Source organism: Anoplopoma fimbria, chromosome 17, assembly GCF_027596085.1.
Source record: "Anoplopoma fimbria isolate UVic2021 breed Golden Eagle Sablefish chromosome 17, Afim_UVic_2022, whole genome shotgun sequence".
In the NCBI taxonomy this organism is placed as follows: domain Eukaryota; kingdom Metazoa; phylum Chordata; class Actinopteri; order Perciformes; family Anoplopomatidae; genus Anoplopoma; species Anoplopoma fimbria.
In genome coordinates, this window is record NC_072465.1 from 23,491,412 (window position 1) to 23,507,348 (window position 15,937).

General features: G+C 39.9%; 1 protein-coding gene across 1 annotated transcript; it reads right to left on the bottom strand.

Annotated features, from left to right (window-relative positions):
- Window positions 1–115: 115 nt before the first annotated feature.
- padi2 (peptidyl arginine deiminase, type II) lies at window positions 116–11,848 on the bottom strand. Its single transcript, XM_054617144.1, has 16 exons — window positions 11,699–11,848; window positions 9,332–9,503; window positions 8,771–8,840; window positions 8,398–8,459; window positions 8,046–8,163; window positions 7,487–7,642; window positions 6,698–6,885; window positions 6,341–6,444; window positions 5,943–6,054; window positions 5,588–5,695; window positions 5,079–5,230; window positions 4,833–4,980; window positions 4,574–4,667; window positions 4,382–4,461; window positions 2,349–2,498; window positions 116–2,259 (listed from the first exon to the last, which is right to left on the bottom strand). Exons 1-16 carry the CDS (start codon window positions 11,788–11,790, stop codon window positions 2,026–2,028), a joined length of 2,040 nt encoding a protein of 679 aa, XP_054473119.1. The 5' UTR covers window positions 11,791–11,848; the 3' UTR covers window positions 116–2,025.
- Between the last annotated feature and the right edge of the window lie 4,089 nt (window positions 11,849–15,937).

Below are 15,937 nucleotides of genomic sequence, written 5' to 3' on the forward strand. Positions count from 1 at the left end.
CTTACTGTCAACACTCAAATGTGTGTCCTCTTTAAAAAGGTCAGGATTTAAACTGCGGGGGGGGGAAGAAATCAATACCGATCAAACAGCTGCTGTTTGTTTAGCTTGTAAAACTGTCTATAGAGAGGAGAGTTGCACTAGAGAGAAATATGTTTTTTTTAAAGTCAACCTCGCATCCCACTGTGATGTAGTCCATGGGTTTATCTTTGATGTACCGGGTGTGTGCGTGGCAGTCTGCCGCGCCACTTTTCTGTGTTTTACTGATGATCTATTATTCTTCTGAGTATTCTGCTGTGGATATTTGTCGTGTTTGACGACAGCTTCGATAAATCTGTCATGTTTTAGATGGATAGCACTTCTGTGATTGGTTGGTCGCTGTTATCGCATCAGTCTTTCCTCCTAGGTGGGTGAAATATACCACAGAAAATGCATCTGCAATTTTTTTTTACTTGGAATTTTCAAAATTCAATCCATAGTAACACAATAAAAAAAAAAAAGATAAAATATATATATATATTTTAACATAATTTATTGATGCTTTATAATTAGAATAACAAGCATAATTCCTGTAGAGTCCCCAACCAGCAACATGCATCCTCAATCCACATGTCAAGGTCCTGCTGTTAAGACGTTTGACTCCAAATACTGTTGTCATACGCCACTTGTTGATTTGATGTGTGTGTGTATACAACGATACTGTGCATGGTGTAAATCCGCTTGCCAAAAAACAACCTGTCCTCTGTACACTGATGCCATGCTTGACATAGAGGTGTTGTCCCCGTGCTTTGTGTTTTGTAAAAAAAGAAAAAAACAGCCAACATCTGCAGACTGATTGCTGATAGAGAGCCAAATGCCAGAGTTTCCTACTTTATTTGTAAAGTAAGTGTAATATATGTTCCTGACTGAAGCACTACATTTTCAAAACTTTTTTGAGAAAACCTGATTTGTCGCTGAACATGAATTACACTGTGACTCGTCTTGAAGTTGCCTTTCTAAAGATTGTGTACGCGTGAGCTGCTTTGAAGGGAGGCTCTTGTTTAAAAGGCACTGCGTCGCCAGCTGGCTTTGAATGTAAAACTAGGCAGACGTGTATTTATTTATACATGTGAATGAATGGTGATACTGTGTTGACTCTCAATCACAGAGAAGCCCGAGTCTGAAACAGCTCAACTCTCCTGAGCGGAAAAGCTTTTTTTTTCATTCTTCAGTTTGAGATGAAGGAAACAACTGATACATATAGTTTATTTCAGCGATATGACTGAAGCAGAGTTTTATTGTCTACACTGAATTAAAGACGTCATTTACAGTGTGACAGTAATAAAAAGAAACTGGACCAAATGCGAAACAGCCTGTAAACTGCTCAATCAAGCTGTTAATAGCTTCAAATCACAACATTCTGCATCTAACTCTACAGACAAATTAAAAAATACACTTTTTGCTTATAATTACAGCTTTCAAATTGATTTGAGAAAAGATATGATTTTTTTTTTTCTCTGGACTTTGGAAAATGCTTGAGTAGATGAAGTGCTCCCTCTTGTGGCTCTGTAATTGTTACAGCACATCACCGTGTGGAACCATTCATCTAACTGCGCTTGCACTGTATGCCAACGGCCGGTCCAGACAACAACAAGATTGGGAGCGACTCCTCTATGTGCTTGATTCAAATGATTGTATTTCTGTTCTTGTCAACAGTCTGCTTAAGCCCTTGTTCAAAACTTGTAAATATTGCTTTACATCCTTTTCGTAAATAAAGCCGACAAAAATGTTTAATAAAGATGAAGATGCATAATGGATCAAACGCCTGGGGTTATCCTTCCGACATTGATCGTTACTGTGCAAGTATTTTGTAATCAAATGGGAAGAAAAATTAGGCATTTCATGATTTAAGAGATAACGTAAGGCTTTGACAAGAAAAATATCTCTTCCAACCCCTAAGTTCAGTCAAGGTGCTGTTTGTTTTTTCTTAAACAATCTAGTATTTTGAAAGCCTCTCTAACCCGTCTCCACCCACTGTTCAGTTTCCGTTCACATCTCCAGGTTCCACCACTTGAAGTCGAACGCTTCCCTGCGGACGTTGGAGCCGCAGTGCACCTCTCCGAGCTGTTTGTGGTAGGAGGCGAAGTCGTCGATGAAGGTGCAGCTGAGGCCCAGGCCCTCCAACAGGGAGCACATCTCGGCCTCCAGGGCACAGCGCCCGTTCACCTTCGGCCCGAAGGGCTTCGGGATGCCCAGGTTCTTCCCCAAAACAATCATGTTCACCTGTAGAAAACAAACAGATGCGACGGATCATGAGACTCACAGATTTACTTACTGAGTGCCTCTCAATAAAGAAATATGCCAGAACACACCATGTCAGGGTAGTAAGCCAATGCTCTGTACGTGGTGGTCTCCTCCTCATCCTCGTTCACTAACTTGAAGAGGATGGGCAGGTCGATGATGTCTTCGTCGTCCAGGCCCAGCTCTCTCTTCAGCACATCTCTGTTCCAGTCAATGCAGCTCTGGGAGAGAGCATATCAATATTATATCGATATCATGATATGAGAACAGATATGGTCTTAGTTTTTTGGGATATTATAATATACCATAGGCGTTGTCCTGGTCTTTAAAAAGTATTGTCATTTCCTGAACATACCAGACTGTTTTATTATTTGCCTTTACCCACTAAGTCATGATATCCACATTACTGATGATTATTTATCAGAAATCTCATTGTGTAAATATTGCATAAAAGCACCAAAGGTCAACCCTACAATGTCGTCGCAATGTTGATTAGAGGTGTTTGGTCTAAAATGTCGCATTAAAAACTGATCTAACAATAAAATGTAACATTATGTCCTGTGCTCTAGTTAATCATTACTCCGGCTACTTTTGCTGCAGACAAAAAAGTAAACTGGGGACGCCAAAAGTATGTGGACGCTCCTGCTCATTAGTAGGTTGAGCTGCCACAGACACACACCCATTGTTAAAAGGTCCGTAAAAGCACTCATGCAGGAGAGCAATCTCTGCTCTCTTTGTCACAAACATTTGGTCGCAAAACATGAGTCACGCTGAAGTGCTCGGTAGCTTTCAACGTGGCTCTGTCACAGGATGCTTTCCAACAAGTCAAATGTCTGACCTGCTAGATTTGCAGGGTTGAATTATATGTCCTGTTACAGTGAAAGTGCAAACATATAGGAGCGAAAAACGAGCTCATAGAACAGGAACGTCGAGTGCTGGAGCACAGGCCGTGTAAAAGTTGATTGGAATTTGGTAATGAGAGAAAACAAAGTGTTTATCAGGAGCTTTAGTAAGAGTGGCAGCACAAATGACAAAGATTAGCTATGCCAAACTGACTCCAGAGCAGTGAAGGAGACGTGTTAATTCGTGTTGAATTCTTCACTACCTGGCCTTTTGATGGACCAATCGTAGTCTGGCTGGATGCCTGAACACTGCTGCCTGAGTGCAAAGTTTGGTGGAGTAGGAATAGTCTGGGAATTTCATGCTTTGGCTTAAGTCCAATGCATGGGAAATCCCAATGCCACAGCACCCAGATCTTAGTCCCTTCCAACACCTTTGGGATGAACGGAAACGCTGACAGTGTGCCAGGCCTTATCGCTAAACATCAGCGCTCACTCTCACTAATGCTGTTGTAGCTGAAGAGCAAATCCCTTCAGCCGGGTTCCAAACTCCTGCTGAAAACATTCACATGGAGTGGAGGCTGTTATAGCAGCATATCAACGCCCATAGTTCTGGAATGAGATATTTCAACAACAGGATACGAGTGTTACATCTGGCCGTCCACATACTTTTGTATCTACTTTTGTAGATAACAGTCATAGACAATTAAAAGTAGATTTAATTTCATTTATTTTGAATGAATACATTTCATTTATTCTGTCGCCATCTTGTTTTTTTGCAAAGAAACGAGAGGGTGGAGCTACGTACAACCAGACCTCCAAACATACATTTTCAGTTGACCCAAATTATACATAACACACTGTGAAAAGGTTAACATTCTTAACATGCACTGACAACGCCGTGTCAATCACAAGGTAGCCACGCCATGCCCTGCTTTATGGCCTATTTTATTCTAAATGGACCATAAATTAATAAATGAACATCATGATGTGTTGAAGAAGACTTTAAACTAGTGATTGACGCCATAAAATATATAATAAATGAAGTAAGAAGTCTAATATACAATTGGACTTATTCTTTCTAATGGCCAGCATGCAAGTTTAAGGAATTTCCGCACTGGCTTCACTTTTCAGACCCAAAGGTTGATGCCTGATTACAGGACATCCCGAGCAGGTAGCCAGGTTTTCTGTTTGGATTTCCACAGATTGAACTAGTGTTTTATTATCTTTCCTGGACTTGAGTCTGACCCCACAATCCCACTCACCTGCACGTAGTTATTTTCCTTTTGGAGACCTTCATCATTAAGTATCTCATCCACTGTTATTTGTTCTTCAGCGCTCAGACCTTTTTAGAAAGTGTTTTAAAGAGTGTTAAGAGTGATATGAGTTTGTTCATTGCTAAGATACACATTGTACTACTGATTGTCTACGGATAATATTGTTAAAGTCGCGCCTACCTTCAAACAGTTTGGCTTGTCCGTGTCCATCCTTGTGTAACTCTCTGAATAGTTTGTAGCCTGCGTCTGGGCTGGCCAGCAGCAGCCGGAAGCCCTGTTAGCAGGAACACAACAGACAAAGATCACACCGTCTGACTCGTTGTCCTGGGAGCTTATACGATCACCACGATGAACATCACGGCACAGCTAGCTGCTTCCTGTCTTCTAACTATTTGATATTTCAGTTTAGCAGGTTTCGCTTTTAAAAGGGAATATTTACTTTTCTGTCAGGCGCGGGAACAAAAGTCATGAATTCATCTACGTGGCCGACAAAGAGCCAGTCAGAGAACAAGGCGATGGGCTCCTGAACCTTCTGAGCCCACAAGAAGTCCTGAACGACTTTGGTCATGTTTCGCCCTTTGGTTGCCCTTTAAGGAAAGAGAGAGAGAGAGAGATGCAAGTAATGCTCACCAATCTTCAGCCAACAACGTGAGGGATTTTTCCTTTCGATTCGTTCCAAACTCACGTGGGGAAGGCCACTCCAATGATGATTCTGCCCAGAGGGTAGTGTTTTCCATTCACGGTGACGGGAGGACTAACCTCCAGATTACCGAACGAGTCCAGACTGCTCACGTCTTCCCTCTCGGCCCACCTCGTCACATAGCCAAAGTCAGATCCCTGAGGAAATGAAAAAGTGGTTAAAGATTCCATCCAGACGTGATTTAAGACGTGTGAGGATACTCTGCTCTGAACTATGATTTGTGTCTGAGGTCGCGTCCACCAGCTAAACATTTCAAATGTATATAGCTGTTGGACTGCTTTTTTGTCTGGAGGTTTCAAGTTTCCACATCACAAAAAATCCTACGCGCCTAAAATACTTTTTCCTTTCACGCCGATGATAAAAACAGCCTTCTACTGTTAAATTAATTCAAATAAAACACATTTTTGAGTGAAGAGGGTCTTTAAGATGAAATCACACCACTATCAGAGCTTTTACATTTCAGAAAGCATTTTGTAAAAAAAATTGAGTCCCACCAGTAGCTCATTATAAGGAAACTCCATGAGACCCCGATCTCGAGGGGAATCCAGAACAACAGGAAACCGGTGATGAGGTGAGTCTATGTAGCCAAACTCCAACTCATCCTGAAAAAAGAATACTTGTTATACTATTTCCTATAATTTTTTTAATAACAACAATAACGTAACTGATGTTTACATTTTTTTTATGTTTTCTTGTTAAATATTGGATACTTTGGGGGGAAGGATTCCTTTACTTTCTTATGATGCGTTACGTGTGAAATCCACTGCCGTGTTTCCAACTTTCTTTTTTTTAAAAGCACATTTTGTCAGTTGGTTTGTTTTGTTTACATGACGCTTTTGGTTTTCTTACCTGCATCCACCGATCTCCTCTGTTCACGTCCTCGTAGCAAACCTTAAGCTTGTACCCGCACTTTGCAACAAGGTTCCTCAGGCTTTTTAGGAACTTTTTGTTATCAGACGTGCTGACAAGGTGACAGCGGGAGAAGAAGTTTTCTTTAAGCAATAGTTTGGAATTTTTAATTCAAAATGCTAATACATCTGGCTTTCTGTATCTACCAACATCATTATCCAAATTCATATCTTTAGCTTTTGGGTGAAACACAAAAAATGTAATATAAAAAAAGAATCAAGAATGACAAATTTATAGGCGTAATTTTCTAAAATGAATGGGGAATGTGTAACACTGTAACGTACTGTTAACTCACCTATTGTCACCCTCATCTATATTATTCATTAGTCTTCTCTTACCTGCAGACAAACACCTCTACAGGCTGGAGGGTGTTGGGTGTCATGATCCACGGTGCCACTTTGAACACGATTGTGTCTGTGAAAATAGGCGTCTCAGGGAGACCCTGTCAAAAAATAAGAGAGGCCACAAAGTCCTGTTTGTGATGTAATTCGACAAAAAATCTCATCTAACATCACAAAACCGTGAAAAACTGATCTAACCTTTGTTTTTTTATGGGCCAAGGTCAGATGTGTTGTTTAATAGAATGTCATCATAAACAGTTTGAGTACAAAATATGATTAAGCAGCATAAGGAACTCATGGTATGAAATTAAATAAAGATGTGTAACATTGTGGATGCCGTGTTGCAGGTCTTACCGTAGAGATGGGTTCCAACAGACTGAGGTTGATGCGGATGAGCCCATTGAAGTCTATGTCAGGAAACCTGAGGCCCTCCACATAAAAGTTCACCTCTCCTTCTCCACCGAGGTAAGGCACCTCCTGGGACAGGACCTCACTGCTCAGCACCAGCGGATAGGCCTTCACGAAGTTGCAGAAGAGTTGATCTAGTGAAGTAAGAACAACCGAATCGAGGCTTGTTTACTCAGGCGCTTCATTAGAAAACTGAAAAAATGTACTTTAGTAAAAAAAGGTATAAAGATAACAGATTAAAACAGCACAGTGCAATGTATTGTATTGTTGCATACTCTGCATGCTTTTTTTTTATGTATTCTGCTTCTGAGATATATGGTTTTTAGTGTCTAACATTGCAACATAATCTTGTTTTAGTCCATGTTCTATTTAAAATCATTTTCCCCTAATCTACTTGCTATGTATGTGTTGTTTAACGAGCCTCTGTGTGGCATGTCTTAATAGTACCTGACTATGTACAAGGGTGTCCTGAATTATGTTACTACTGATATTAATATTCTCTCTTCTATTCTTTCTGTAACCTTTGTAAAGGGTAAATAATGCATAATTTTGTAATTTTAATCTTATATACAATTATATATATATATATTGTTTTTAGGTTGACTTTGAAACATCTGTCTAGGGACTACAGATGAAAAATAGCCACTTGGCTAACTCTGCCGCATTTACAGAAATGTTTTATTAATGTGCACTGTCCCTACCAGATAATCCCCCTGCCCCCCCATCTTTACTCACCCACTAAATTGTTCTTCTTCATATCACAGGTTTTGCGCATGAAGACTCTGACACTCTCTGCGTCCCCCTGGGAGATGTGCATGGTGAGCTTGTAGCCCTCTGGCAGTTTGGCGGGGCCTCTGGTCCGCAGCACCATGACGGACATGTCCTTCAGATCTGTTCATCCACAAAGAGTCAATGCAACATATGCGTGCCATAAATGTGTTCAAACTTTTAACTCTAAGGCTAAAAACTGTACACCTATCACAACTGCTGGGAAGTGCTCACCCAGACATCATGGAAAACACCTGGATTTGCTATCAAATTTCAGCCGAACTGGTTTGACTTCTGTTAAGTAATTTGAGAGGTTTACTTTAAGAACTCGCCCTTCCACACCCGCACAGAGGTCTACAAGTTTCTAGTTTTATCAAACTTATTTACCCTATCAACACACTAATCTGCTGACTTTCCAAAAGCAAACATGAAAGGCCTTTTAATTCTGGTTACTTTTGTAAAGAAGTTAATGGGTCAGAGGGAAGAAAGACAGAATTCAGTGGTGATCGAGGCTGTTCTCTTTCACCTGACACATAGGAGATGTAGTCCTGCTCCCTATCTGGTTTCTTTCGGTAACGCCGCTCAGAGTCACAGTTGACCAATAGGACGGCTCCATGCCCATTAGGACCCCATTTCCAGGATCCCTAACAAGTTTTCAACAAACCAGACACAAATTATAATTTTTTTTGCAGTTTGTTGGAGAAATCTACAAGGACTTTGGCTTCAGCGATGTTACTTGCACATATCAAACTTTACAATCCTAGAATTACAATCCTATTCACTTTGTTACACATATAGTTACAAAGTGAAAAGAAGAGGAAATATCTCCTGCATTAGTTGTCAGGCTTTGATCAGCCACCTGACACATTTGAACTCACCTTATTAGCGTTGTTTTTCTCCACAACACCATCTCTGTCAGCATCCACATCCAGAGAGATCTCTGTGTGACAGAAACGGTTTGTTTATCACAGAGTGCCTCTGCAAATATTCCATATAATGGTTCATATCAGTACAGCTATTGTTGCACTATAAGACTGTTAATATACATTTCTGTATCACAATTTCTGTGTATTTGAATCAACTCCAAATATAGACTTTTCCAGTTAATATGAGTCATGTTGGGATTGCGTTTATTGACACAACTAATAGTCTGCTGATATCATGCTGGCAAAAGAATAACTCAAAGGTTAAGCAAATAATTGGTTATGATAAATATGTTTTTGCATGTCGTTTTATTCTGGTTTAACTCACCAACAGCTGTCAGGTGCAGGATTGCTCTAGCCAAGACTTCTTTACTTTCCCCATAGTACCAGACAGAGAGCTTATAAGAGGAAGGAAGAAGTCGTTTAGTTGTACAAAATGACATTTGACAATTGTGAAGTCTTTGAGATGCATGAATGTAAATTATGAGCTGTACTACACTGCAAAGCAAAAAGCTCTTGAGCTCCGTTGAATCTGGAAAATCTCCTCTGGTTATTTGAAAAGTAATAAATAATTAATCAAAAGGTGCAAATGCTTCTGGGTAGGTGAGTTTTTATATATTTCTAGCTAAAGTCTACTCTCCATCATGAAAATAATCCTTCAATGACTAATTAAGTTAAGAAGTCGTATTTTTGTTTTAGTCGTTAGGCTCTGAATAAAACTAATATTCAATATCTTGATGAGCAAATATTTAAACACAGTTTCCAGGACGTGATGACTGTCCTTGGATTAACGAATTAGCGGCTAATTTCCTGGAACTGTCCTTGAAAATCAGGAAATGTGACTTGCTGCTCTGTGACATGAGTTTACTGCACTTCTGTCCGACTTTACCTTGCTGTCTTTTTCATCTTGACTGGCACTGCTCATGCTGAAGAGCAGCACTGAGTTACCACTGAGAGGGATGGGAGAGAAGTGGGACGTCTCCTGAGGCGAGGGGGTGATGCTGTACTGAATGCTGGGGGTGCACTTCACAGAGAAGAACATGGAGCTGGGAGGGGCGCTCCTGAGAATAAGAGGATGTACAAAATGTGTGGGAGAATTGACTCAAGCTGAAATGTTGTGACTGGTAGTGAAGAAGTAGCAGCTGAAGTCATGATAAAGTTAGTCTTTATTCATTATTGCTTGGAAGACAACAAAGTGATTCATACACATACTGTATTTGCTAAATTAATATTGAGTTCACACGCAGTCATGATGACAACTGGTATGAAGATGTTTGTCTCATGTGAAGGCATGCCTACATTCTGCCTGAGGACCAAAACACTTGAGACACTATGAAGCCAGATGTCAGTTTTTCCAGTTTCAGTCGTGATTTATCAAATGTTAATATCTTCCAAATGGCTGGTTTATCTATTCAACATAATATAAGGTGATGCGGAAATGGCAGTAAAGATGGTCAAAAACAGTAATTTATGCACATATTTGCTGTTCTCGTGATTTATAGTTGAGGCATAGTGAGGAGTGGATTGCAAGGATTGTTGATTTAAGAAAAGTAGGTCCTAGGACAGACAGTTGGGAAACACTGGTCTATTGTCAATGTCTGAATAAACAATAGTCACATGCCCGTATCAATAGTTGCAATTGTTCCTTCTGTCCACACTGGCTGTGAACAGATCTCTTTCTAATGTGATTCCAAAGTATGTGATGAGGAAGTAAATTCACTCTTGAGGCATCAGCAGTCTGAGTTTGTCAAACCAAGTGATCTTCCAAAAGATCCCTCCAAGGCAGCTCAGCAAGAAAACTCCCAAAAGTTACAAAAAGGGAATTTTGCACTAAAAAAACACTAGTTTTGATTAGTGCTAACTGTGGGGACCTCATTTAACTTTAGTGGATTATCTCTCCCATCACTTACATTCCTATCGCGTTTGGACAGGATTTCTTCATGTACCATAGGAATGACAGCCTTTCAATACTGAGTTAACACCCTTTCCAGTGGAGCTAATTAGGACATGTCATTGCAGGAGTATACACTGGTGTTGTTTATAACAGTAATTGTGGCCCTGTTCCATTTAGGTTGGCCAGGGCCCTAGTACTGTGCATGCAGGCTCACTGCAATGGCTTTGACAGACTAAATAGATTTGGACCATAGTTTATTGTATTATAACACCTGTCGTTACCCTGTTATGAAATGTCAAAGCGGCCTGAGGCTTTAAGGTGAACCTATTCTTTACGATTTAAAAACAGCGCAACTACATGACAAAGGCCTCTAGAATGGGTGTGCCAGCCTCCCACTCTGTCCAGTCTGTAATCAAGCCTGGCTCTGTTGTGTTGTGGAGGCTGGCATTTGGCAGAACGTATTGCCAACATTTCTTTGGGACAACAAAGTCTCTCCTGACCGCAACAATAGAGGACTGTTGATTGTCTCGAACTGCACGAAACAAAATGCTAAGGACTTGCATACAAATGACATCATCCCACCAGCTCTACTGATTTGAATTCTTATACACAAAGTTGCCAGTTTATGAGGATTTACCTATCTAACACTGACGTAGACAAAACAATCCTGCAGTGAATTCTACCATCATGAGGTTATAATGTTCAGGCTTTTGCTAAAACTGTTTTGGAAAGGCGTTGATCCAACGTAATGATCATATTGGATCACATTGTTTGCTGTTGAGTTGTATTACATTATACTAAGTGGTGATTCACTTATTGATATAGGTGGGGTGGAATTAATAACAGAACTGTAACTGTCAAACTTATTATAAAGATGAATCAACAACTCCCTAAAACTGTTTTAACAAAAAACTTTCCTGTAACTGTATCATAATCTCCATAAAAGTAGGATTTATGCAGGACTGTTGCATTAGACTGCACTGGTTTTAGACAGTTGTGAGGCTACTTAACTGGCAACTGTATGTTTTATGAAATTGGGTATCTTTTCTTTTTTAAAGTAGCCCACTTCAATATATTAAATATTTAAAAAAAAAACTGGTCGCCTGTTGACAACGTCACATCATTATATTACAAAATACAAATAAGGAAGAGACACAGTAAGCCAGTGCTAACTAAGGTGATGCAATACAACAAAAATACAATATCTACAGGGGAGAATGTAAACACTTTAATAATAGAATAACTATGACATCTAGAGACTCTATAATTAAATATCCCCACAATCTGCAGCACATGTAGTCCAGATGTTTCTTTGTGTGTAATTGTCCTGCTGAAGACGTCAGGTGTGGAACAGGAGCCTACCTGTTCAGGTTGACATTGTGTTCAGAGCCGACGACGCACACAGCATTTGTAGTATGGTCATAGTCCACTCGGAGAGTCCGGGGGTGAGTCATGACTGCTCCTGGATCTGTGTGCTCTCAGATTGCTCCTGGTCGTCGGTGAGGTGGAGACGCAGACTGGTCCTGACTTGTAAAGGAAAGCCTGATAATAAAGGCTGCAGGTAGCGGAGCTTTAAGCCTGTGCGCTCTCTGATTGGTCCACTGCCAAAACACTCCTCCTCCCTCCCCTGTATCTCTTTCTGCTGAATCTCCATTCCATCTGTGTTGCCTCAGGTCTTTTTTATATATATATATATAAGTACTGAGACTGAAGATTCACAGGAAGCTTACTGTTGGCATATTTACTAACAAGTAACTACAACCTAAGTACCGATTGCTGAATGCTATTTGTTATAAGTGCAGCTTATAAGTACGCACGCATGCGCAGGAGTGAAGTTGCGCACAATGTAGTTTTTTATTTTATTTGTTGTTTTATTTTACAATTTAATTAGAGGATATGAACCTTGAGATGCACCATTGTAGATTAATATTGAAGACATCCAAACTATGAAGGAACACATATGGAATTATGTGGTAAACAAACAAATGCTCAACAAACCAGAATATGTTTTATATTTTAGATTCTTCAAAGTAGTTGAAGTGGGAGGTACAACACATACAGTAGCAGTCAAAAGTTTGGACACACCTTCTCATTCAACTCAGATAAGATAAGATAAGATAATCCTTTATTAGTCCCATTCACTCAGGGAAATGTGCAGGTATTACAGCAGCATAGAGTAAAGTGCACACAAGAGACATAGTAAAAGAAAGACAAGATAAAAATAAAAATGAAATAAAAAAACAAGTATTATAAATAAGCAATAAAAACAGTAGAAAATCAACAATAACTGAAATATTATATTTACAGACAGAAAAAACTATTAAAGCTATAATTGCACAGTGTATTGAATTGTGTGTCCCGCATGGGGTGGGAGGTGTTGTTCATCAGGGATGATAGCTTTGCCATCATCCTCCTGTCTCCCACTTCAACTACTTTGAAGAATCTAAAATATAAAACATATTCTGGTTTGTTGAGCATTTGTTTGTTTACCACATAATTCCATATGTGTTCCTTCATAGTTTGGATGTCTTCAATATTAATCTACAATGTAGAAAAAAATAAAAAATAAAGAAAAACCATTGAATGAGAAGGTGTGTCCAAACTTTTGACTGGTACTGTACACAATAGTAATCCCATCCCATCCCAAACCGTAACATGGACATGATGAACATAATAATAAAATAATTTATACTAAATTATGAAAATTGTTGGGCAAATTATTCCATTATAATGCTGCTTTAGACTTAGAAGCAAGTCTCCCAACTTTTTAATTATTTTTCCCCGTAGGATACTAAGTGATGGAAGAAGTAGTCAGATACTAAGTACCAGTACAACAATGTAAAAGTACTTAGTTACAAGTGCCAGATTAGCAACACATTAAGTTACTTATTTTGTCCCTGTGACTGACTTTGTAGCGGGTGTGGTAAGGACACAAAAGCAGTACGACAGACACACGGAGTCATATGAAGAAGCTTTATTCCAGGCAGTACACACAACAGGAAACCAGGCTTGGATCGACTCACGTGGAGAAACCCAACTAGTGGAACGCCAAGCCCTCAGGGGAGCAGGCAGACAGAAACCAGAGGAAGCGGAGGCTAAACTCGTGGACAGTAAAGAATCCACAATAACTAAAATATTATATATACAGACAGAATAACTATTATAACTATTATTGCACAGTGCATTTGTGTTGCACAGGTTTTTAGTGTCATGTGGTCTACTGGGAGCAGAGCTGGTTGTGCAGCCTGACAGCAGCAGGAAGGAAGGACCTGCGGTATCTCTCCTTCACACACCGGGGGTGAAGCAGCCGGTGGCTGAAGGAGCTGCACAGAGCTGTCAGGGTGTCCTGCATGGGGTGGGAGGTGTTGTCCATCAGGGATGACAGCTTAGCCATCATCCTCCTGTCTCCCACCACTTCCACTGTATCCAGTGGTCACCCCAGCACACTGCTGGCCTTCTTGACAAGTTTGTTTAGGCAGAGATGCTGCTGCCCCAGCAGACCACTCCATAACACCCAGGTACTTATGAGGACCTTTTTGTAAAGTGCATTTGTGTGATTATTTCCCAGGTAATCTCAATGTCCTGTCCCTGGATGTTCACTGGTTCTGGAGGACGGAAGTCCACCACCAGCTCTTTTCCCAGAGTTGATCTGGAAGTCCACCATCCAGCTCTTTGGTCTTACGATTGCAGAGTCATCAGAGAACTTTTGCAAGTGGCAGTCGCCGGCGGAGATAGGAGAGTTGAACCTTTGCAGGTGGCAGTTGAATTTGAAGTCCGAGGTGTATATGGAGAAGAGGAATGGAGCCAGAACGGTTCCTTGTGGGGCCCCCGTGCTGCAGGACACCAGGTCTGACTCACACTCCCGTATCCGCACATACTGTGGACGGTTGGTGAGGTAGTCCAGGATCCACGCAGTGAGGTGGTGGTCCACCCCGGTCTGCTCCAGCTTGTCCCTCAGAAGCAAAGGCTGGATGGTGTTGAAGGCACTGGAGAAGTCGAAAAACATGACTCTCACAGTGCTTCCAGCCTTTTCCAGGTGAGAAAGGCATCTCTGTAGCAGGTAGATGACAGCGTCATCCACCCCTATGCCAGATTGGTAGGTGAACTGAAGTGGGTCCAAAGATGAGCTCACCAGGGGGCCGAGATGAACAAGGACCAGCCTCTCCAGGGTCTTCATCAGGTGGGACGACAGACTGAGAACAGAGGATGTAACCTGGTTGCTACCTTTTTGTAAAGTCCCAATCTGACCTGCACGCCGCTGCTATAGGCTGGGGGCTACACACTTAGCAACCAGAAAGGTCAAAAAAAAATAATAAGAAAGGAGAAATGAAATGTAGAAGGCATGGTCTCTGTAAATATAGACATCGCCACACACTTCTAGTTGGTCATAAGTGATTAATGAATGGGATTACATTGTTTACAAGTCTATTAATTGTTTTTCTTGAAATTCCTACACAGCATACCTTGAAGATAAAAATAAAAATACCAACAAAATACAATTTATTCACCTCTCAAAACGCCTTTTTTAAAACTTTATTTTCACTCTCCTTTGGATCATTTTGTGTACTTTATTTGCCTGAATGTATTAAATTGTTGTGTTGAAATGTTTACATTTCTTTTCTCCCAAGTGAAGCAATTCGTCACGTTGTTTTGAAAGGTGTCAAAACCAACGCCAACTTTGAAGTGCAATAATCAAGAGGAATTTTTTTTTTTAAGGAAAACTCATCGAACCAGATAAAACAAGGCCACGTTCTTTTACATGAGAGACATTTACATTTTCAAAAATCTTCAAAGCAACTTAACAGCCTGCATGTGGAAAAAGAGTACAGTTTGCAGAAACTGACATCTGTTTGTTTACCTTCTTTCAGAAAATAAACTCACCTCAAGAAGAGGCGTTCATCTTGTTACCTGAACGAACAGGTAATAAATGCTGAGTCAATAAGGACTTAACATGAATAGGCTGAAAATTACTGCAGCTTATGTCTCAGACATCTCTGCAAATGGACTAATAGGACATGGGATTTAATAGATTACCAGCCTTATGTACACATACAGTACCAGTCAAAAGTTTGGACACACCTTCTCATTCAATGGTTTTTCTTTATTTTAATTTTTTTTCTACATTGTAGATTAATATTGAAGACATCCAAACTATGAAGGAACACATATGGAATTATGTGGTAAACAAACAAATGCTCAACAAACCAGAATATGTTTTATATTTTGGATTCTTCAAAGTAGTTGAATGAGAAGATGTGTCCAAACTTTTGACTGGCACTGTATACATTTTAACAAATACATTTCAAATGTGTTCCATATATGAAATTATTAATTAGTGACATTGTAGATTTTTAGACTACATACTATCTGAAAGTTAAGTTTTGAAGGCATAAAGCGGAAACGACAACCAATAGCCAAAAGGATGTAAGAGCAGTGTGCGTCTGATATGTATATACATTTTTATTTTTATTTTTTATTTTTTATTGTATAATATGTTTTATTTATTATCTGTTTCTATGTAGTTGAGCTGCTGCAACACCCGAATTTCAATAAAGGAATATAATAATAATAATAATAATAATAATAATAATAATAATAATA